Here is a 21,049-nt window from a genome sequence, read left to right on the forward strand (position 1 = left end):
TGGCGAATGGGCTTAGTTGCCTGTTGGCACATGGAATCTTCCCGGACCGGGAATTGAGCCCGTGTCCCCTGCACTGGCAGGCAGATTCTTAACCACTGGACCACCAGGGAGGTCCCCTAGGAGGCTTTAGAAATAATGGCTACCAATGTTTCATGGAATATCTATCTGCTGTACACTTTTCAGCTCTTTATATCACCTTATTTCTCACATTAAGCCTAGATGGGAAGCATTATCATGCCCATTTTATAGAAGAGTCATTTGTCAGGGTCCTTTGGCAAATGATAGGTAGTACTGAACTGAGAAAGTTTCATTCCTAAGCTTGGTTACACCATCCCCCTTCTCTTAACATATTTCAGGGCCAAGGCTCTCCTTTGCCTTCCCTCTACTCCTCCCATCAAGAGAGCCCTCAGTTTCCCAGGGTTTTAGGAAACTTCCCCAAGGGTGGAGGGCTCTCAGTAGTTTAAGCCAACCCATGGCAGGTGGGTACAGGTAGGAAGACAAGCTTCTCCATTTTCTAAGACCTTTCTTTATTTCCTGAGATGAATAAATAAATCAGTGGCTGAGGGGCAGGGGGGTGAGTACAGAACAGGAGCTGGCAGCATGCAGCTGGCAGGAGGGGGCTGTGAAGGGCCCACCCCTGCAGGGACACCTTCCCCCAACCTCACTCTGGGCAAGGGCCAAAGCTCACCAGCAGCCACAACGAGGAGATACTGTTTAAAAAAAATTCACACATTGTGAAGCTGGCCCAGTGCCCCAAGGTCAAGATCTCAAGGCACCTACCCTTGGGGCTACTTTTTCACCCCAGGGGCCTAGTGTCTGGGCTGCTCTAAAAAGTGCAGAGGGGGTGCTTACCCCACTCTCAAAAATAAAGCAAGTGCCTCAAGTGTCCAGATGGAAGAGCCCCGACCTCAGGGGCAGCCTGGGCGGGAGACGATGCAGGTGTGACAGCGATTATCTGCCCTTGATGAAGCCCTCCAGCACACGGTCACTGCGCTCTGACAACCAGTAGCCAGTCATGGCTGCCACAGCTCCGATGAAGATGGCGGTAAAGACCAAGTCGCCCTTGGCGGCCAGCGTGGCCAGCGCGCAGATGATGACACCAAAGAACATCTGCTGCAGCACCACCAGCTCGTCCTCCGTCATCTCCGAGAAGAAGCCCGCTGACTCTGAGCAAGAGAAGCGCCTGTCACTCATTTCCTCTTTCTGGAGCCTCCTACACGCCTAAGCGTCACTGCCACATACATGCCCGCTGGGCATGCCAGCACACGGCATCATTCACCACTGAGAACAACTCCCAGATGGGCAGTTATCATCCGTGTTTCACTAAATGGAAAACTGAGGTGCAGAGAGGTTTGCCCAAGGCCATGTGAGACTGTCACGTCAGAGCATGTGTACAAGCCCAGCTCGAGTCAGAGCACCTGGATTTGACACCCAGCTCTGCCACCTGCTTACCATGGGGCCCTGGGTGTGCTGTTTCATCTCTCTGTGTCCGTTTCCACTATGCAGAGTGGGGATGAGGATAAGACCCATCACACCCTATTTTAGGGGTGAAATCAGTCAATATGTACAACATGCCTGGAACAGCATGTGACACACAGTTCGAAAACATGGAAGTGGTCCCTATCACCATCACTGTGATTGTCCTTCGTCTCATCACACCCACGGCCTACAACAGCCCTCAGCAGCAGGGCAAGGACAGACGGGGAAAGAGGGTTGGGGAGGCAGAATGATTTGATGCCAAGTCAGATTTCCTTTCTACCCTGGGAAGGGTGAGGCCACCGAAAGCCAGCCTGGGAGGGGGGGTTCTTGTGCCAGGGCAGCCTGGTGAAGGGGTGGGGAAGGGAAGGTCCGCAGCTGCCCAGACAAGGGGCTTGCCAACCCTCCCCCTGTATGAGGAACTCCCCTCCCCAGGTTCCTGGGGCTCACCTGGGATCTGCTCCTTCACACAGATGCCCTCCATCTGTTTATAGCCATCGGCACAGATGCAGCGGTAACTGCCCTCGGTGTTCTCACATTGTTGGTTCTCTCCCGGACACACTGCCGTCTCACACTCGTCCACATCTTGAGGGAGGGCAAGGAGGGCTCAGAGCCCTGACCGCCAGGGTCCCATCTCACTCACACCCTGACACCCCTCTGCCCTGGCCCAGGCAACATTCCACCCTTCCTTTCCACACCCTGTCCACAGTCCAGCCCATCGATTCATGGTGGGCGAGGCGCTCCTGGGTGGCAGGACACTCACCGAGACACTTGGAGCCCACCTGCTGGTAGCCAGGGCTACACTTCTTACAGCGGCCAGGTCCCGCCCCCATGCAGCCCAGGCAGGCCTTGGCACAGTCTGGAGTAGGGAGAAAGATGAGGGCGAGCTGCCCGTAGGCCTGGGGGTGCCCTGCTCCGGAAGGGACCTAGGGTGGAGGGGTTGGGGCACCTGGCACAGCGGCAGTTTGTGGGGAAAGGCATGGAACAGCCCCTCCCACCCTCCCCATAGCTGTCCCCAGACGACAGGGGCAGACACTCACCCCGGCACTCGTAGGAGCCCTCCGTGTTCACACAAAACTGGTCGGCTCCACAGCTGGCTCGCTCCGTGCCGCATTCATCAATGTCTGCGAAGAGGCCAGCAGGGTGGGGACTTCAATCTCCATTTCACTCACAGGGAAGCTGAGGCCAGGGTTGTAAAGGACTTCCCCGGGCTCAAAGAGTGTGGCTGAGACAGCAGGCTGTCCGCCACCACTGATACAGGGGTGGAACTGGACTCAGGCTGGCCAACTGGAGACTACTGGTTTTCAACTTTGCAGCTAACTGGCCTTGGGACTGAGTTTTGGCCAACGGGATGCAGACAAAAGTGACGTGCTGCACTTTTCGCTTGGCCTTAAAACAACGGACTTAGATCCTCTGTGCCCGTTCTTCTCTACCTCACCTCCTCAGTGCAAGATGGTGAAACAAAGAGGTGCCCATGATCCAGCCTCAGCCAGGAAGACAACACTTCAGGGTAGGACTGCACAGTACGACAGAAGGAATCCAGGTCCTAATGACCGTGATAAGCAGAGCTTTTCTGTTAGCCTGGACCACTGGCTTCAAGACTGATTTGAGATGAAAATAAACCTCTACATTCACTAAGCCACAGTCTTTGGGGATCTTTCTGTTACAGCAGCTTAGCCTTTACCCTCATGTATCTAAATGACTAGACAGGGACCAAACTAAGTCTAGAACACAGGTTTCCTGACCCCAAGTTCAGTATCCTCATTCCCCTGGCTAACCCTTCTCCAATCTTCAAGACCAGACCCAAGTGACACCTCCTCCAAGAGGCCTTTCCTGATTCCCCACCACCACCAAATTGGATGAGACACATTTCCTGCTGTACAACAATTGGTCTGTACTGAAAGTGCCTGGTTACTTTCTCGCTTTTCCAGGCTGATATTTCTCTGTGAAGATGCAGACTGGACTGGTTGAACCTAGAGATATGTACGTTGATGGGGCACCAAGCCCGAGACTTTGCCTGCCCTCCCAGACAGGGTGCCACTCACCTACACACTTGAGGTGATGCAGGGCCCAGCCCTTCTTGCACTGTAAACAATGTGATTCCTCAGGTCCTGAGCAGCGTGCACAGGGGCCAAAACAAGCTGGGCAGAACGGGGTAAGTTTGAGGGTGGGCAGACAGGTATTCCACACACCCCTGCTCAGCCCCGCGCCTCTGGGCTACCTACCCGAACATACCAGATGGCTGGCGTTGCGCTCCGCCTCAAAGTAGCCGAGGCCGCACTGGCCACAGGCCTCACCCCCGTAGCCAGCTTGGCAGTCACAGTGCCCGCTGCCCCCTCGAGTCCCTTCCCCTTCACAATGGCCGTAGCCACCGCAGGGCCGCTCCGCACCCCCAGGACAGGCTGTGGGCAGACACCGAACCAGGTGGAGTCATAAATACAACTTTGTATGTAGAGAGTATTTTCCCCCATGTCAGTAAACATTTTTGGAGAGGAAACCATTTTAACAATGCCATAATATTCTGTCATAAAACTTTATGAAATTTACTTAACCATTCTGGTTAGGTTATTTACAAATCTTTTCTTTTAGGAAGACTGAATTGACCATCTTTGTTGCTAACTCTTTATATGTGCAGCTGCAAGAGAGATTTTTCTAAAAGCGGCTGGGAGTAAGTTCAGCTCCTGTCTCAGGACTGTGTGGAAAAAGAACTGGTGACACCAGGGGCTTCAGGGCAACACCTGCCTGTCCCTAACAAGGTCATACCTTAGTCCCTTAGTCCAGGCATGGGAAATGTGGGGCTGGGGGTGGGGGGTAGCTTTCTCAAATACATGATAGAAACCATGGTCCCATCTGACTCAGTCTAGCCCCATATCTCTTTTCAGAGTCATTCCCCATTGATTTGCTCATCTCACCAACCAGCTCTGTGAGGTAGGTGAGAACCAAGGTCCGGAGAAGTGATCTGAGGAGCCTGAGCTCACAGAGCCAGCCAGGGACAGGGCCACAACTGGACCCCTGGCCCCAGAAGTTCCCTTCCAGCCCCCAAGAGGACCTGGAAAAACTCACGAAGGCAGGAGGGCCCGAAGGTGCCTGAGGGGCAGCAGAGCTTCAGGGAATCTGAGCAGAGCCACTGGAAGAGGTCTGGGGCTTCCTGCTGCCTGAGGTGGGGGGACAGTGCCGGGGCTGAGACAGTGTCATAGGCGCTGCCCACCCCACCCCCAACCGCCCACAGCATCTGTGATAAAGCCATTGTGGGCACAGGACCCATAAGGCCACCCTCTTCTTGACTGGCAGAGTTGCAGACTACAGCTCAGAGTGGGAGCTTGGGTTCCCCAGCAGTCCTTGGCACACCTGGGTTTGGAGGAAGGAGCCAAAGGAGGACATAGCTGCTAGCTCGCCACCCCCTGCATTACCAGCCAGCCTGGCCTGAACCCCTCCCAGGAAGGCCCCTCTCACTCACTTGTGAAACCACCAGCTCTCCACCAGCTCCTCACTCAGCTCCAGCAGGCGGTGGCACTCGAAGTCCGACTTGCTGCACACGCCCTCAAGCACCTCTACCAGGCGGGTCTCACTGATGGGACAAGGAGGGGTGGTAGGAACACACTCCAGCCCACCTACTACCCTCCTTATAATCCCTTCCCCCACCTGGTGCCAGACAATGTCAAAGGCTACAGGCCAAGGGGCGCTAGTTTTGGGAGTCAGACAGATCTGGGTTCCAATCTAGTGGTGTGACCTTGGGCAGGTCATTTAACCTCTCCTGAACATGTTTTCTTATCTGTAAAATGGGGACAATGGCTCCCCTGCAGGTTTGCTGGAAGATAGCTCAGTCCCTGCATCTGCACAACAGAATATAATAGCCTTGTTCAGTAGATGTAGTTAAAAACATATCATATAACAAGTGTTGGCAAGGATATGGAGAAACTAGAACCCTCCTGCATAGCAGATGCGAGTGAAAAACGGTGCAGCCACTGTGGAAACCGTTCAGCAGTTTCTCCATAAGTTAAACGTGGAATCACCATATGACTCAGTAATTCCACTCCTGGATACTTCGCCAAAAGAATGCAAAACAGGTGTTCAAACAAAAACTTGTACACAAATGTTCACAGCAATGCTATACACAGTAGCCAAAAGGTAGAAACAACCAAATGTCCATCAACTGATACATGGATAAACAAATGTGGTTTATTAATGGAACAGAATATAACTAAGCCTTAAAAAGTAATAAAGTACTGATATTTGCTACAAAGTGGATGAACCCTGAAAACATTATGCTGAGTGCAAGAAGCCAGACATAAAAGGCCATATTGTATGATTCCAACAGAATCAGCAAATCCTCGGAGACAGATAGCAGATTAGGGGTTTCCAGCAGCTAGGGGAAGAGAGAATGATGCTCCATGGAGATGGAGTTTCTCTTCTGGGGGATGAAATTGTTTGGGAACTAGATGATGGTAATAGTTGCAAAACACTGAACATACTAAATGCATATTTAATATACGTTGGTATATCTAATGGTAAATTTATCTAATGGTAAATTTTATGTTATTGCATTCTACAACAATTAAAAAAATTTTAATGTATATACAATACAAAAAATGTATTATGCTTAAAGGGTCTGGCACAGTGCCTGGCATATAGGACGTGGTGATTTAAAATAAAACCAAAAAACAGGAACCATTATAGAACTAGCATTGCCCTTAGGGTTACCTTGGTCAATCCCTTCATTTCCAAATGAGGAAAATGAGGCCCACTGAGGGAAGGGAAAATGACCAGTGTTACATAGTAACAAAACTTTTCTTTCTAGTGGTTCAATCACAGTTTAATCTTTACCATATCATATAAAATTGGATTGACATTAATACTCCCAATTTACCGATACGGAAATAGAGGATCAAAGGTGAAGTGACCTTCCTGAAGGTACAAAGGATCACAACTGACAACATGGTCAAATTTCAAGCATGGCGATTCCTCTTCCCAATCAGACTTTGAAAAGCTAAAGGGTCTAGGACTCGGCCTCTCCTCTCATTATAATCTCATCTTGTTCCCTGACTTTATAAACTAACTATATGTTGATGACTGTCAAATTCATGTTTCCAGCTCTATTTCTCCCCTGAACTCCTGACTCCTATATCTAACTTTATTTGACTATTTAATGGACGTTTCAGCCCAACATGTTCAATGAGAACACCTGATTCCATGCCTGCCCTAGACCCATTTATCTCATCTCAGAAAACCGTCCCACTATTTACCCAGTTGCTCAGGCCCCAAACCAAGTGAGCACTTTTTATTCTTTTCCTCTCACACCTCATAATGATTCCATCATCACGTCCTATCCTATCTGCAAAGTAAACCTAGAATCTGACCCTTTCTCACCACATCCACCACTGCCAACATGCCTAGTCTATGACCTAGCCTCCCAACTGGTCTTCCTGCTCCTCCACCACCACCCCCTACAGTCTGTCTGTGTGAGAGACCTTTTGTAGGTTTAAATAAAACTGTTATCACTTCCCGGCTCCAAAACTTCTAATGACTTCCTGATATACTCAGAACAAAATCTAAATGTCTTTCTGTGACTTTCCAGGACCTCTGCCTTCGTCTTCTGCCACTCTCCCTTCAGTTCACTCCAAATCCAACCACTTCTCAAATACATCAAGCTCAGTCCTGCTCTGTCCAAACCCTTTCCTGAACCATTGCCCGTCTGCTTCTGTACCTCAGGTCTCTGTTCAAATGTCATACACAGAATGCCATGCCTCCCCCCAATCTGCAGTCCATCCTGCTTTACTGTTCTTCACCTGACATGGCATTATTAATTTATTTGGGTTTCCCTGGTGGCTCAGTGGTGAAGAATCTACTTGCTAATACAGGAGATGTGGATTCGATCCCTGGGTCGGGAAGATCCCCTGGAGAAGAAATGGCAACCTACTCTAATATTCTTGCCTAGGAAATCCCATGTGCAGAGAAGCCTGGCGGGCTACAGTCCACGGGCTTGCAAAAAGGTCAGAGGTGACTTAGTGATTAAACAATAACAACTTATCTATTCACTATCTCCTCTACTAGAATGTAAGCTCCCTGAAGGAGGGATTCTGATTGGCTTATTTAGTGCTCTCCTGTATTCAGTGACATTGGTTGAATAAGTCCTCTCCACGTGTCTCTAGGCCTCTACCAGCATAGCAGAGACTGGGATGTTAGGTATACAAACTCACCCCTCCAGCCTCTTTCTTACCTGTCTTTGTATTTGGACAACTTCTCTTCCTCCCAAGCAGTGTTTCCACCTCCAAAGTTGTCCCGGATGGTTCTCTCCAGGCCCTGGAAATGGAGAAAATTAGCAATATTAATAGCTAAGTACACTGCTAAGTACACTGGCACATTCTAGCACTTGTATTTCACAAACCAGGAAACTGAGGCAGAGAGGCAACCTGCCCAAGTCTATTCAAACAGCAAGGAACCAAGCTGGGACATGAGTTCATACAGACTTGTATCCCAGAGCTCCCAACTCTCAACCCCTGTGCTACAGTAGCTGGCCCCTTCCTCTTTATACTGCTGATGCACCCACCTTGTTGAAGCTGTCAACCAGTCCCCGGCAGGTGTGACACGGATGGGCCTCAGTGTGGGGAGAAGATTGGGGAGGCACAGAAATTTGGACCCAGACCAGGCCTGGGAAGCCAAGGAAGAGGCTCAGACCACAGAGCAGAGCTGGGGCTATGCCCCTTGAGGATCTTGGGGCCATCGTTTCCCAGGCTGGGGACCTGTAGACAGAGGATATGGGGAGGGTTCACTAGGGAAGCCAAGTGGGAAAGAAAAGGATGGGTTCTGCGGTGCCGCGGGTCTGGGAGCCGAGATCTGTGTTATAAGAAAAGAAGGCCAGAGTCGGTTAAGTCCGAGGGAGGGGAAGCAGGGAAAGGAAGCTATTCTAAAATTCCAGGATGGTAATAAGTTATCCTCTTCGCTGCGGGGGAAGATGGTCAGGATCCTCGGCAAGGAGGTAGGAGTCAGCCCATCGTTTTAGTGTCGGAATACGGTTCTAAAAGGCTGAATCAGCGGAATTATGGAGAACTGGTCAGATTCCTAAATACTGCGGGAGAAGACTCCGGATGGACGGACGGTCTTGGGGGGCGGAGTCCGGAACCCCGATGTGGGGGAGGGGGGAGGAGCCCGGATCCGGATATGAAGAGGTCAGGTCCAGGGCCTTCAGATAGCAAAGGCATGGCCCACTAGCGGGCAAGCAAGGATCCAGATCCACATAGGCCGTGGAGGAGGAAGAGACGACCCACCCACCCCGCGGTCGCCAGCAGCCGTCTTCCCAACTCCGCGGCTGCGTAAAACGTGCACCCGCCGCCGACTCCGCAGCCGGGAGGGGCGGAACCCACGCCACAGCCAATGGCAGTGGGCCATGTGCCATTGCGTCACCCCATGCCAGCCAACCAGAGACGCCTCCGGGCTGCACCTGTCCGGGAGTTAAAGGGGCGCGGGGATACCGGAGGCTGGTGGTAGTTCGGCGGACAGTAGCTGAGGAGACACACTGGAGACACGGGTAGAAAAATAGCGTCCTACTTTATTCAAGTTCTGACTCCTGCCTCAGGCCCCATCCCGCGTCCTGTCCCCAGGGCCCCCGGGGGCCGGAAACAGCTATCCAGGGCGGGCTGCAGGGCCCGGGACACTTGCTCCGCTCTCTCCGCGAGCCGTCGGGAGCGGGGGGCGGTGGGCCCCTGCAAAATCCCCAGAAAGTCGGGCAGCTGTGAGGGCAAAGAGAAGACTGGCACGCTGCGGAACAGGGCGGGCACGGCGTCTGCGGGCAGCAGTTTGTCAAAGTAGGCCCCGACGTAGCGGCCGGGCGCGCGGCCCTGCAAGAAGTCTGGCAGCACGCAGCTGAGCGAGGCAGCGAAGGCATCGTGCGGGCCGTGCGCCCTGGGCGCCGAAGTGGCATCCTGCAGCCACTCGCGGCACAGCGCCACGGCCCCGGGCGAAAAGAGCAGGACCACCACGCCACCCTCCTGCAGGGTCTGGCGCCGCTGCGCGTGGAACCAGGCTAGCGCTCCCTGCGCGCTCAGATCGCGGCGGCTCCACAGGTCCACGGCCACGCGCAGCGGCAGCTGGCACAGCGCCGAGGCCAGGGCACCCACCAGGCGCTCGAAGCTCGCGTCGTCGGCGGAGTAGAGGAGCAGAGCCGCGCGGCTCCGGGAGGCCGCTGTGGGAGAGAACAGAGCGGGAGGGAGACGTGAGCTGGCCCGAGGCCCGGCCCGCTGGGGGCGGCCCCCCGCCCCGCTCTTGCTCACACTCACCCCCCGCTCGGATGTTCTCCTTCAAGAGCCTCAGCCACCCTGCGAGGGGAGAGGAGCGGAGGCAGCCAGTCAGCCCGGTCCCCGCTTTCTCCTGGCCAACTTCCAGTCCTGCCCCTGGGGAATGGGGAGCTAGGAAGCGCTCACCTTTCACAGGGTTCATTTTGAGAAGAAGGAGAAGGAAAAGCACAGCGGCCAAGAGTAAGCAGGCCAGCCAGACCAGGGCCCAGCGCTGGTGGATATCTAGGAGAATGAAGGGAAAAGATGGGCTTGTTAAGAGACCCCCACTTCATGAAGGAGAAAAACTGAGGCTCAGAGAAATGAAGAGAGTTGCCCAAAGTCAGAGCTCATAGGGTCAGAGTACAGGATATGAACACAGATCAATCTACTTGGGTGACCTTGGATAAGTGATTTCACCTTCTGCTTCAGTTTTCACCTCTGTAAAACTGAGATAACAGTGGTATCTACTTCACAGGATTCTTGTGAGGACTATATGTATTGATCCACGTAAAGCACTGAACACAATGCTGGATGGACATAAGTGCTCAGATGTCAGCTAAGATTCTTGCCCCCACTCCAAGGCTAGGGTTGCTGGACTCTTGACCTCACTCTCTTGGATGACTGCAGCAGCCTTCTATCTGGTGTCCCTGACCTCTTTCTTTTTTGCCTCTAACTCATTACCACATAGCTCAGTTGGTAAAGAATCCACCTGCAATGCAGGAGACTCCAGTTAATTCCTGGGTTGGGAAGAGCCCCTGGAGAAGAGATAGGCTACCCCACTCCAGTCTTCTTGGGCTTCCCTTGTGGTTCAGCTGGTAAAGAATCCACCTGCAGTGCAGAAACCTGGGTTTGATCCCTGGATTGGGAAGATCCCCTGGAGAAGGGAAAGGCTACCCACTCCAGTATTCTGGCTGGAGAATTCCATAGACTATACAGTCCATGGGGTCCCAAAGAGTCTGACACAACTGACTGACTTTCACTTTCACTTTCACTACCACATGGCAGCCCGAGATCTTTTTAAATGCAAATTTGATTATAGCCTTTCAGGAAGTTCCTGCTATTCTTAATATAAAATCCAAATTGGTTACATTGGTTCCCAAGGCCCTACAATGGCCCTCATGTCATCTCATTACAGAGGTCTACCTCTCAAAACACATTCACACTGGCCACCTTGGAGTTCCTCAAAAAATCACCCAGGGTCTTCACAAAAATGCATCTTTACCTACCCCCTTCATCTAGCTCAGCCTTCAGAGTTCACTTCCAACCTTTCCCCTGAACTTGCCTGACCTAGATCAGCTCCCCTCTATAAGCATTCAGGGCTTTGGACACTGGCATGAGGACAAGGATTGTGTCTCTGGAGATGCTGGGATCACCAGATTAGCTTGTGAATTAATGAAGGAATTACCCTCTGGTTGATCTTAGCCAGGAAAGGACAAGGCCATTGTGTGTGCTTCCCTGGGAATGGTCCCTGTCAAGATTCCAGCTCCCGGTACAGATAAGGGCAGTTCTTGTAATACTCACACTTGTCCATGGGGCAGGCCCAGAGTGCTCCCAGGTCACTGTCCCACAGCTGTAAGATACAAACAAAAGCAAATCCAGGGCCCCAGCTTGGTGTTCCACACCCACCAAGTTCCAGTCCCAAATCTGCAGCCTTGACCATGCATATTTCCCCCTACACACAGCAGGTTGCCACAAGCTGCTCTGCTTTGCTCATGCTGTGCCATTTTTCTGGACTGTGCCTTCCTCCTGGTGCCAGAACTGGCCCACAGGAAGAGACACTTACTTGAATGTCCCCTGGAACCCAAAGCTTAACACATTGGTTATTGACTGTCTTAACCCAGTGGTTATCTGTTTGCTGGTTTCTTACCCAGCAGCGAGCAACTTGGGGACAGTGGCTCAACCCTTAGCTTCCCCTGGGCTGGACAGAAAACAAGCACATGGATGGATGGCTGCTGGAGGACAGTGAGGAGGACCCTGACCCAGAAGGGTTTTCACTCTTTCCTGCTGGGCACAGGAAGAGGTAGAAAAAGTTTAAGACAGGGTTTGAAGCCTGTTGCCTTTTGGCACTGGGAAGGGCCCTCCTGCCACCTACTTACCTGTAGACACTGGCCCGACTGCACGTCTTGTAGTAACTGCTCTCCAAGGCGAGCTGCCCTCTGCCAAGCCAAGGAGTGGGGGCTGTCACCTAGAGGCAACACACCTAGGAGACCACCAGGCTACAGGTGGGCAGAATAGTTGGGGAGGGGGACTGGGAGACTTCTGAGAGGCCACTGAGAACAAGGTCTAAGTCTAAGTCACCCCCACATCCCAGAGACCAGCACAGGGCTTGGCTTGGAGGAGCGGAATGTGAAGAGAGTGAAAATTTGAGGTCAGGTGTGAGATGGAACTAGAAAGGGACATGGAGGAGGGCCCACCATCCCTCACCGTGGATGCCCTGCTGAGCAGTGGGGTGCAGCCACTGGGTTCCAAGGCACAGAGGGAACCATTATCCTGGGGGCCTCGTGTCTCCACCAGCAGCATGTCATCCTTGAGGGGCCCCAGGGAGTCTGGAAAGGGTGAGAGCCCACTCTGAGTTAGACCCAACCCAACCCTGCTCCATGCCTGACCTTCACCCCACGGGCTGGCACTTCCTGGGCTCACCCCTTGCCCCAGCCTCCCCTGAGGTCCCACTCACCAGCCCACAAGCACTCTTGCATCTGTAGCTTCTCCCAGGTGCTCACCTGCTCAGAAGAGGCCAGAGTTAGAGACATGAGGAAAAGAGAAGCTGAGGCCAGAAAAATCAGAAGAGAAGGAAAGAGAGACAAAGGGGAGGCCTGTTGGGTTAGGGGTGGAGGCAGTCTGGACTCTGGACCTGAACTTAGGCAGATCTACGTTCAAAGCTGGTTAATGAGGAATCACTCCATCTTTCTCAGCCTCAGCCTTGTGAGGTTATCTGTGCTAACAGGTCTAACGGCCCTAAATTGCTTCCCTGTTTAATCTCTAAGCTGTGTCTGAACTTTTTTGTGATCCCATAGATTGTAGCCCACCAGGCTCCTCTACCAGTAGGATTTCCCAGGCAAAAATAGTGGAGTGGGTTTATTTCCTTCTCCAGGGCATCTTCCTAATCCAGAGATCAAACCTATGTCTCCTGCATTGGCAGGTGGATTCTTTACCACTGAGCCACCTGGGAAGCCCAGCCTAAATTAGCTCTTTTCATTTCTTTAAAAAAATAAAATTTGTTTTTGAGGTGGACTATTTTAAAAGTTTTTATTGAATGTTACAGTATTGCTTCTGTTTCATGTTTTGGTTTTTCAGCTGTAAGGCATGTGGAATCTTAGCTCCCCAGCCAGGGATCAAACTTGCACCCCCTCCACTGGAAGGCAAAGTCTGAACCACTGGACTGCCAGGAAGTCCCTACTCTTTTCATTTCTGATAGCACTTTATATACTCCCTTCTCGTCTAACCACCTTTTCAAAGAAGACTCATCTGACTGCCCCTCTTGAAACTGCAACTACAACCCTCCTTTATCCTTCCCCATCTTTTTCTATAGCAATTATACACAATTATAACAGACTATGTAATTTACTCATTATGTCTACTGTCTGTCTTTTTCCATTAGAACATAAGCTCTCTAAAGGTGGGAATATTTATTGGTTTTATTCACTGACACAGCTATCCCAAGAGCCTAAAACAGTGCTTGGTGTATAGTAGGCGCTCAATAAATCTTGAATTAGTATTTTTATAACCACCCTTTGAAGTTGTAAAGCAACCCATTTCTCCAGGTAGGGAAATGGGATAATTATAACAAGTATCAAAGCAGCTAAGGTTTGCTGAACATTTAGTTTGTGCCAGTCACCAAGGTGAAGCACTTATTTAATCTTCATCTATGAAGTAGTTACTGTTATCATCCCAATTAAATACATGAAGAGACTGACATTCAGACAGGTGAAGTGCCCAGGCTCTCATGCCATGCACTGCTAAGGTAAACAGTGGAACTCCTAAAGAGGGAGTCAGTAACCACTTTGTTCCAGGGACCCAAGGATAAAGTGGATCCAGAAGACTAGGGGTCCGTGCAGGTCCTGTCCCCAGCTCAGCTCTCTGGCGCCCCCTTCTTGCCTGGACACAGACGTTGGGGTGGCCTTTCCGCAAGGGGAACTCAAGAACCTTCTGTGGAAAGAGGGTAATGCATGAGGTCATGAAAGTGGGCTCCTGGGCTCCCATTCCTTCCCCAACCCCAGGAACCTCCTGCTGCTTCACTTACATTCACTGTAACGTTTTCTCGGGGCAGCGGCGGGACCAGCGGCAGGCAGGGGCCCCCATCCAGTGCCTGCCAGCACAGAGTGGCCTCAGCGGGCAGCGAGCACGGCGCGTCTAGCCGCCAGCCCCGCGAGGGAAGCAGCTGCAACCGGGCAGCGCGCCAGAGGTTTCGGTGTGCGCGGGGGTCTGCAGGCAGAGGACAGGTCACTGCACTGCTCACCAGCAGGTCCCTCCCGCACTGCTCCCGCCCTGGCAGGACCTGTTCACTCACCCTCCCTAAAGGGGCAAATGCTGGTCCTGACAGAGTCGGGCTCCAGAGGCCACACCTAGAAAGGAAAGAGAGCTCCGCAGGTCAGTTCAACCCAGCCAACCTTCTGCTTAAAGCCCTGAGGATGCATTCATTCAGCCCCAAACAGTCAGCCCTCCTTGGCCCTCCTTATCCACTTTCCCTCATCCTCAGATTAGAAATATTTGGGGAGAAAATTCCAGAAAGTTGCAAAAAGCAAAACTTGAATTTGTCTACACGAAATTGTTTACATAGCATTTAGGTTGTATTCAGTATTATGAACAATCTGGAAATGATTTAAAGTATATGGGAGTATGAGAGTAAGTTGTATGTAAATACTGCACCATTTTATATCATATAAAGGACTTGAGGATCACAGACTTTGGTATCCACAGAAGTCCTGGAACTAATCCCTCTAGGATACTGAATATAGAGGGAGGACGTATTTTACAAATATATGGTCTTCTTGTTCTCTGCAAAGCCCAAAAATTGCACACATTTATTCTTTCAGCAATCCCCATGCCAACATCTGGCAACATCTTCACTCGACAAATTTTTAATGAGTACGTACTACGTGTCTTAGCACTATGGTAGGCATAGGGACATTTGACAATTAAATCCACAATCACTTTGTGAGAACACACTACTTGCCAGGCACTGTGCTAAGTGTGAAGGACACATCCATTTATTCTCCATTTATTCTTCCAATAGACTTTTTAAGTGTACCCGTTCGTGGCTTAGCCTTGTTCTAAGCACAGGAGAAATAGAATAATTTATTCAGTAAACCTTTAAGAGCACCTACTATGTAGCAGGCATTGTGCTTGGCAATCAGAACATTTATGTCACAGCAAACATTTCATGAGTGTCTGTTTTATGTCCTAACACTGTGCTAAGCAGTAGAGTTTCACGCATTCATTCATTCATTAACTTAACAAACTTGATTAGCACCCACTACATGCCAAGCATTATGCAAAGCTCCAGGGAAATTACTAACTTTGAATAGATTATTATTTCCTTGCCTTCAGGGAAATTACAGATTCACAGTTGTAGTAAGAATAAAATGTATACAAATTAATAAATCAAGCACTCCATTTATTGAGGATTTGTCTTGTGCAATAAGAGACAGGTGCCCAAATAACAAAAGCGATGATAAATAATGAACAGAAAAGAGAGAAATACAAGAAGATTTGGAGATAGGAGAGGCCAGGAGTTTAAACAAAAGCTTTGGGAAAGAGGTAACATTTGAACTGGAAGGATTAGGGTGTATGAAAAAGAAGTGAGGGCATTTCAGGTAGTGAGAATGAGAGATGTTAATATCAGAGGTAAAACATGGGACCTGATGACCAATTAATGTACAGAGGGAGAATGTATTATTATAGCATATATAAGCTGGAAGTAACACACTTCCTTGTAACAGCCCTCTTAGGCTGGTACTGTTATTCTCATTTTATTTATAGGAAACAAGCTCAGAGAGGTGAAGTGAATTGCTCAAGGTCACAGAGCTAGGAAATGGCAAGAATCAGGATTCAAATGACTCCGAGTTCATAACACAGGCTCTGCTCTCCAGGGAAGCCCAGAGAGGGAACTAGAGGAGTGGCAGAAGTCTTCAAAGGGCAGAAAGAGTGTTCAGGGCATACACAAGCAGAAGACACAGGACAGCAAAGGTCAAGGCGGGCCAGCCCCCCTAGGAGCCATAGATTCCACCAGGCAGGTGAAGACTAACCCTCTCACCAATTCCCTGATTCCCTTCCCTGGGCCCCCAGCCGGATTCTGCCCCTACCTGAATACAGAGGCAGGGGACCAGGTCTGTGTGGTTCAAGGTAATGGTCTGTGGCCCAGTCTGTGGGACAAGTAGAAGGGGAGAAGCTGGATAAGATGAGTAGGAGGAAGGCTGCAGGCCAAAGTTAAGGACACTCGGCAGGCAGCTATTTCCCCACCGATGATCCTTGCTTTGACCGTGGGTGGCTGTGTCCTTTTCAAGGGTCCCCTGTGATAAGGCACTTGTAACTTTAGCATGGGAATGGACTTGGGGAGGGGGAGGCCTCACCAGGTTACTGTGCCACCAGGGTTTTATAGGGCCCTGGTCCTGGTTCCAGTACAGGGAGAGGCCAAAGCGCTGCTCCTCAGAGACGTCCAGCACCAGGCGCACGTCCTCGCCATCTGCAGACACGTTGAGCCAGGGCAGGGCTGCAGGGGGATGCGGAGACAGACAGTCTTCCCTCACTGCTTCCGCACACCCAAGCCTGGGTCATACCCAACCACTGCCCTTTGGAGTTTCCTTCAAACCCCTTAGACTAGGGGGGCCCTGGAGGGCAGAGCCTGTCTCCATCGCAACCCAAACTTTGGCCGCACCCCAGGATGGAACCTGTGTAGATCCCAGTAGGGGGTCTGGAGATGGCTCTTCTCCTTGCTTCTCCCTCTGCAGCCAGAAAGTACCCTGTAGTCACTAAAATAAAGCATTCTCCTCTGCTCAGAACCTTCTGATGCCTGCCCCCACCACCTCACTCCCACAGTAAAAGTCAAGGTCCTTACAATGCCTGCAAGTCCCTCTCGTCCGGCTGCTGTGACCCCTCTAATCTCATTTCCTAGTACTCATGTCCTTAATTAACCTGCTGCAGACACACTGTCCTTCTTACTAACACTTAAACATACCAGACACACTGCTGCCCTTCGCACTGGCTCTTCCCTCCATATGGAACCCTCTCCCCTCAGATACGCATATGGCTCCTCCCTCGCCTCTTTCAGGTCTTTTGCTGACTGACCACTGCCACTCCCAACCTCCATATCCCTCTTCCCTGAATTTTCTTTGTAGCATTAATTACCATCTAACTTACTGTATATTTCACACTTGGAAGTGTCCTCTGTCACGTCTACTATGACCCTGACTCCCAGCTAGAATGTCAGCTCTGTGAGGGCAGGGATTTTTTTTTAAATTGGTTTATCTCCAGTGCCTAGGGATATTCCTTGGGCAGAATAATTACTCAATAAATATCTGATGACTAAGTGAATCAAGGTCTACTGAATGAATAAAGACATGAAATCCGTGATGTGTATCTGCATATCAAAGCCCTGGTGCTGAGCAGTCTTAAATGAATTACCAAAGAGGCATCAAGCTTAGAAACTAAGCAGAAAATGAAGCTGAAATAACTTAAAAGTTCAGAAGCCCCACAGTGTTTCTGTCTTGATGTGCTGGTAGTTACACAAGGGTACACATATGTAAAAATTAATTGAACTAGAATTAAAATTAGTGCACTTTACAGTTTTCTGTATGTATGGTACACCATAATAAAGTATTTTTTTAAAAGGAACAAAACAAAAGTCCAAATAGTCCATGTGAAAAACATCATCAGAACCTTGAGATCCTTAGCCTTTATTTTATGGTTCAAAGCTATTTTTATGTTGATATATTGGGGCGGGGTGGGGGTTACATCATAATCCTGACCATGCTTTGGGCCTCTGGATGTCTCTGGTATGAACAAATATTTGTTCTAAGGAGTGAGAATTCACCTTTGAATGCCTGGCACTGAGTAGGAGCTACTGTAGATCATGTGTGATAAATGAATGAATGAGCTCTGTGAGCCTGTGGGGTGTGGCAGCCAGACCTGAAGTTGACTCCCAGGGTCCCTCCCACTCCAGAACAAGCCCCTCCCTCCTCCCAGCCTGGTGGACCTAGCTCCTACCCCAGCAGCTCTGAATGTTGTCCTGGACTTCCAGACCCCTGCAGTCTGGGGAGAGATCACAGAAAAGCCTCCAGTGGGGTTAGGGGCCAGAGAAAAGAGGGGAGCAAACCAACCCCTGGGAAGACTCCCTGTCCCCTCAATATCACCCATATCTACTTCAGTGCCCACTGGGGAGCAATGTCACCTGGGGAGGCTGGGGGTGAGAGTGCCTGAGTGAAGTTGGGACAAGGAAGGGGGCAAGTGCAGAAGGCAGTGGCCAGTGGGGAGAGAGACAAGGGGCCAGACTTGGGGCCCCTCAGGCTCTGGGGTCACTTACCAGGGAGCTGCTGCGTGAGATTGAGTTCCTTCTGGTACCTGGGCTGAGTGTAGGACCAGATTTGCACCTCAGCCCCCAGGGCAGCCTCGAAGCAGTCAAATACTATAGAGCCCTGTGAGGAGAGGGTGGCGGAAGGCTGGTGGTATAAGGCTCAGAATCCTCTCCATGGACCCCTCTCCACTTGCCCTCTGCCCTGTTCCCAACCAATGACTATACTGTATGGCCCCAAATTCCATCATGTCCTCAAGGACTCTAGTGCTAAGATACACACCTTCAGGAGGAGTGGCAGCAGGGCCAGTTAAGGGATTACAGCCACCCACTCAGTTAAGGGATTACAAAAGAAAAATTAAACTTTCTGAGACTCTTCCGAGCTGGGCATTATACCAGGTATTTTACATATATCAACTCATTTAATTCTCACAACAGCCATATGAGATAGGACTATTCTTTTTTTTTTTTTTTGGTGGGGTAGGCACATCTCATGGCTTGTGGGATCTTAGATCCCTGACCAGAGATCAGACCTCAGCAGTGAAAGCTGGAAGTCCCAACCAGTGGACTGCCAGGGAATTCCCAAGGTGGGACTACTCTTATTCCCACTTTACAGACAAGCAAACTGAAGCATGAAGGACTGAAACGACTTGCCCACAGCCCTGCCGAGATCAGGACTTGAGATAATGCACATGAAAGTACTTCATGAATCTCATCTTTAGGAAGTGGTTAGCGTTTTTATTATTTTGCATACCACAGACTGACCAGGCTGCACGAGGGCAGCGGGCACTTGCACCTCCAGCAGGACGCAGTGAGCAGTAGGGTAGGCCTGGAAGGAGAGCACGATGTGGGCCTGGAGAGAGGCTGTGAACAACAGGGCGGGGAGGTGGTCAGCCCCAGGAGGGAGGGCAAGGCTCTGGGCAGGGACAGCTGGGTTGGCCAGCTTCTCCTCACCATTCCTAGGCTCCTCAAGCTCTGGGTCAGCTGCTCTTCTAAACTTCTCTTCATCTTCAGGATCTTCCCAGTACCCTGGAAGGGCCCGAGAGCAAGGCACAGCTCCAGCCTCGGCTCTGGGTTTGGCTTCCTTCCAGGAAGCTTGGTGCTTGGAAGCAGAGGCCAGGCTTGGGGCCTGGGGGGTGGGCGGTGAGACCAGGCTGACTTGGGGGGTGTGCACTGGCCAGTGTCTTCCAGGAGAATCTGAGGATGCTCAGGCTAGCTGACAGACTCCCCCCGCCCTGTTCTCGTGTCCACATCAGACACACTCACGTGCACCCAATGCCCAGTCACAGGATGACAGGCTCACCGTGCACGGCCAAGTGGACGGCCACACGCACACAGAGGTCACAGTCAGTCTCCTCATGGCACCTCAGCACCAGCTCTGTCTGCAAGCGTGTGGGCACCAGCACGGGGCCTGGGGCGGACACGAGGCTCCCAGGCAGGCAGAGCACGTCACCATCTGTGTGTGAAGGGCGGGGTAGGTGCTGAAGCCTCTCAGACCCAGAGTCTGGTTGCACCTGATACCCCCGGAGGGCCAAGGAGCTTTGGGCTCTCCCTAGGCTGAACAGCTCCCACCCTCTTCCCTGCTGCCAACCCAGAAAGATCTTTCCTCTCTAAAAGTAGAGCTACTCACCCCAGAGGTGACAGGACAGGCCCTGGGAGAGAGGTAAAGACAAGTCAGAGTTTATGCTTCTGAATCTAACATTGCCTCCGCCGCCGACTCTTTCTCCCTTTTTCGAGTCCCTCCCAGAAGAACTCAGATCTTGCCCCCTCCCCATTCTTCTCCTACCCCATCAGCACCCGACAGACCAGCCAGGGCGGTTCTGACAGGGATGGCAGTGACAGGAGCCAGGCTAGGGCCTCGACAGCCCCAGACCGAACCCGGAGTCTTCCTCAGCCCGCCCAGGGCCCCAGACTCACCGGAGAGCAGCGGGCCGTGTCCTGAGGCCCCACAACCCTCTCAAGAGAGAGGACCACGGGGTTCCGGCCCAGAGCCAAGGACAGAAGGAACCAGGGCACAGGCATCTTCCAGGTGCCAGGCAGCACCCAGGCCTGAGGCCCTGTCCTGCGCCCCCCCCCCCCGAGGGGGGGCAGACACCACACCTCTTCTCCCACTCAGCCGCGGGCCTCGAGGTAGGAGAGGCTGGAATCGTTCCTCAGCCTTGGGGTCCCGGCGCTGGCCCGCTCGCGCTCTCCTCTCCCGGGAGTCCTGACTCCAGGCCAGTCCCGGTCAGAGTGCTTTCGTTTTGGCTCCCGGCAGGCAGCCGTCTGTTCCCGCCCCCCCGGTCCCTCCCACCGACACCAGACTTGGGAGCCAGCAGCCCTGGATTGGAGTGGTGGCTCAGTCCCTCCTCCTCTTCCCCTCCTCCTCCTCCTTCTCTGCGGACACCTGGCTGGGAGGGGCCCCTGGAGAGGGTGGTGGCCTAATGGGTGAGTAAGGGAGCTCTTACTCACTCTGGGAGTCCCTGAGGAGGAGGATTCTGGGCAATCCTGGGTCATTTTCACTTCCCATATGACTCTGGGACTCCGGGTCCCTTCCCACATTCTCCTTGGGCCTCACTGTGGGACAGGAGCACTAAAGGCACGAGAAAGTGGGCTTCTCATCTCTGCTTGGCTTATGCTGAAGTGTGGCGTCGGGGGGAGGAACCCAGGACCCAGAGGCAGGAAGACAGGGTCCTAATTGCGCTGTTGCCACAGGCTAGCTGCGTGACCATGGACCCATACCACCTGTTTTTCCTTTTTCTCTCTGAAGAATCACAGTGAGGATCAAGATCTCCAGATCCCCCTTTGCCTTTTCAGA

General features: G+C 51.7%; 2 protein-coding genes across 17 annotated transcripts; both read right to left on the reverse strand.

Moving 5' to 3' along the window:
- Positions 1-503: 503 nt before the first annotated feature.
- Positions 504-8,849, reverse strand: CRELD1 (cysteine rich with EGF like domains 1). 2 transcript variants are annotated; one of them, XM_069560853.1, is made up of 11 exons: positions 8,746-8,849; positions 8,024-8,216; positions 7,694-7,776; positions 4,934-5,044; positions 4,540-4,631; positions 3,702-3,878; positions 3,522-3,617; positions 2,517-2,600; positions 2,240-2,335; positions 1,927-2,061; positions 504-1,166 (listed from the first exon to the last, which is right to left on the reverse strand). In XM_069560853.1, exons 2-11 carry the CDS (start codon positions 8,195-8,197, stop codon positions 952-954), a joined length of 1,263 nt encoding a protein of 420 aa, XP_069416954.1. In that variant the 5' UTR covers positions 8,198-8,216; positions 8,746-8,849; the 3' UTR covers positions 504-951. The 2 variants fall into 2 exon arrangements, with proteins under 2 accessions (XP_069416954.1, XP_069416953.1); XM_069560852.1 differs by having other exon boundaries at positions 8,742-8,830.
- Positions 8,850-9,002: 153 nt separating this feature from the next.
- IL17RC (interleukin 17 receptor C) lies at positions 9,003-20,701 on the reverse strand. Of its 15 annotated transcripts, none has more exons than XM_069560831.1 (19): positions 20,170-20,701; positions 19,883-19,904; positions 19,556-19,708; positions 19,207-19,281; positions 19,007-19,116; positions 18,265-18,376; positions 17,949-17,993; positions 16,316-16,455; positions 16,049-16,108; positions 14,254-14,308; positions 13,987-14,168; positions 13,842-13,889; positions 12,421-12,466; positions 12,171-12,292; positions 11,843-11,902; positions 11,268-11,316; positions 9,894-9,989; positions 9,750-9,788; positions 9,003-9,655 (listed from the first exon to the last, which is right to left on the reverse strand). In XM_069560831.1, exons 1-19 carry the CDS (start codon positions 20,272-20,274, stop codon positions 9,027-9,029), a joined length of 2,148 nt encoding a protein of 715 aa, XP_069416932.1. In that variant the 5' UTR covers positions 20,275-20,701; the 3' UTR covers positions 9,003-9,026. The 15 variants fall into 15 exon arrangements, with proteins under 15 accessions (XP_069416932.1, XP_069416931.1, XP_069416941.1 ...); XM_069560830.1 differs by having other exon boundaries at positions 13,842-13,892; XM_069560840.1 differs by having other exon boundaries at positions 19,018-19,116; positions 20,170-20,621.
- Between the last annotated feature and the right edge of the window lie 348 nt (positions 20,702-21,049).

The sequence above is a fragment of the Ovis canadensis genome, chromosome 19 (assembly GCF_042477335.2).
Source record: "Ovis canadensis isolate MfBH-ARS-UI-01 breed Bighorn chromosome 19, ARS-UI_OviCan_v2, whole genome shotgun sequence".
NCBI lineage: Eukaryota > Metazoa > Chordata > Mammalia > Artiodactyla > Bovidae > Ovis > Ovis canadensis.

Coding starts and splice junctions, on each gene's coding strand:
- CRELD1 (XM_069560853.1), bottom strand. CDS start 8,197: ATGGCCCCAAGATCCTCAAGGGGCATAGCCCCAGCTCTGCTCTGTGGT. Junction 5,045..7,693: donor TTGTCCAAATACAAAGACAG/GTAAGAAAGAGG, acceptor TTGTCCCATCAG/TGAGACCCGCCTGGTAGAGG. Junction 1,167..1,926: donor TGTGAAGGAGCAGATCCCAG/GTGAGCCCCAGG, acceptor TCTCTTGCTCAG/AGTCAGCGGGCTTCTTCTCG.
- IL17RC (XM_069560828.1), bottom strand. CDS start 20,027: ATGGGGAGGGGGCAAGATCTGAGTTCTTCTGGGAGGGACTCGAAAAAG. Junction 13,893..13,986: donor GAGAAAACGTTACAGTGAAT/GTAAGTGAAGCA, acceptor CTCTTTCCACAG/AAGGTTCTTGAGTTCCCCTT. Junction 12,293..12,420: donor GCAAGAGTGCTTGTGGGCTG/GTGAGTGGGACC, acceptor CACCCTTTCCAG/ACTCCCTGGGGCCCCTCAAG.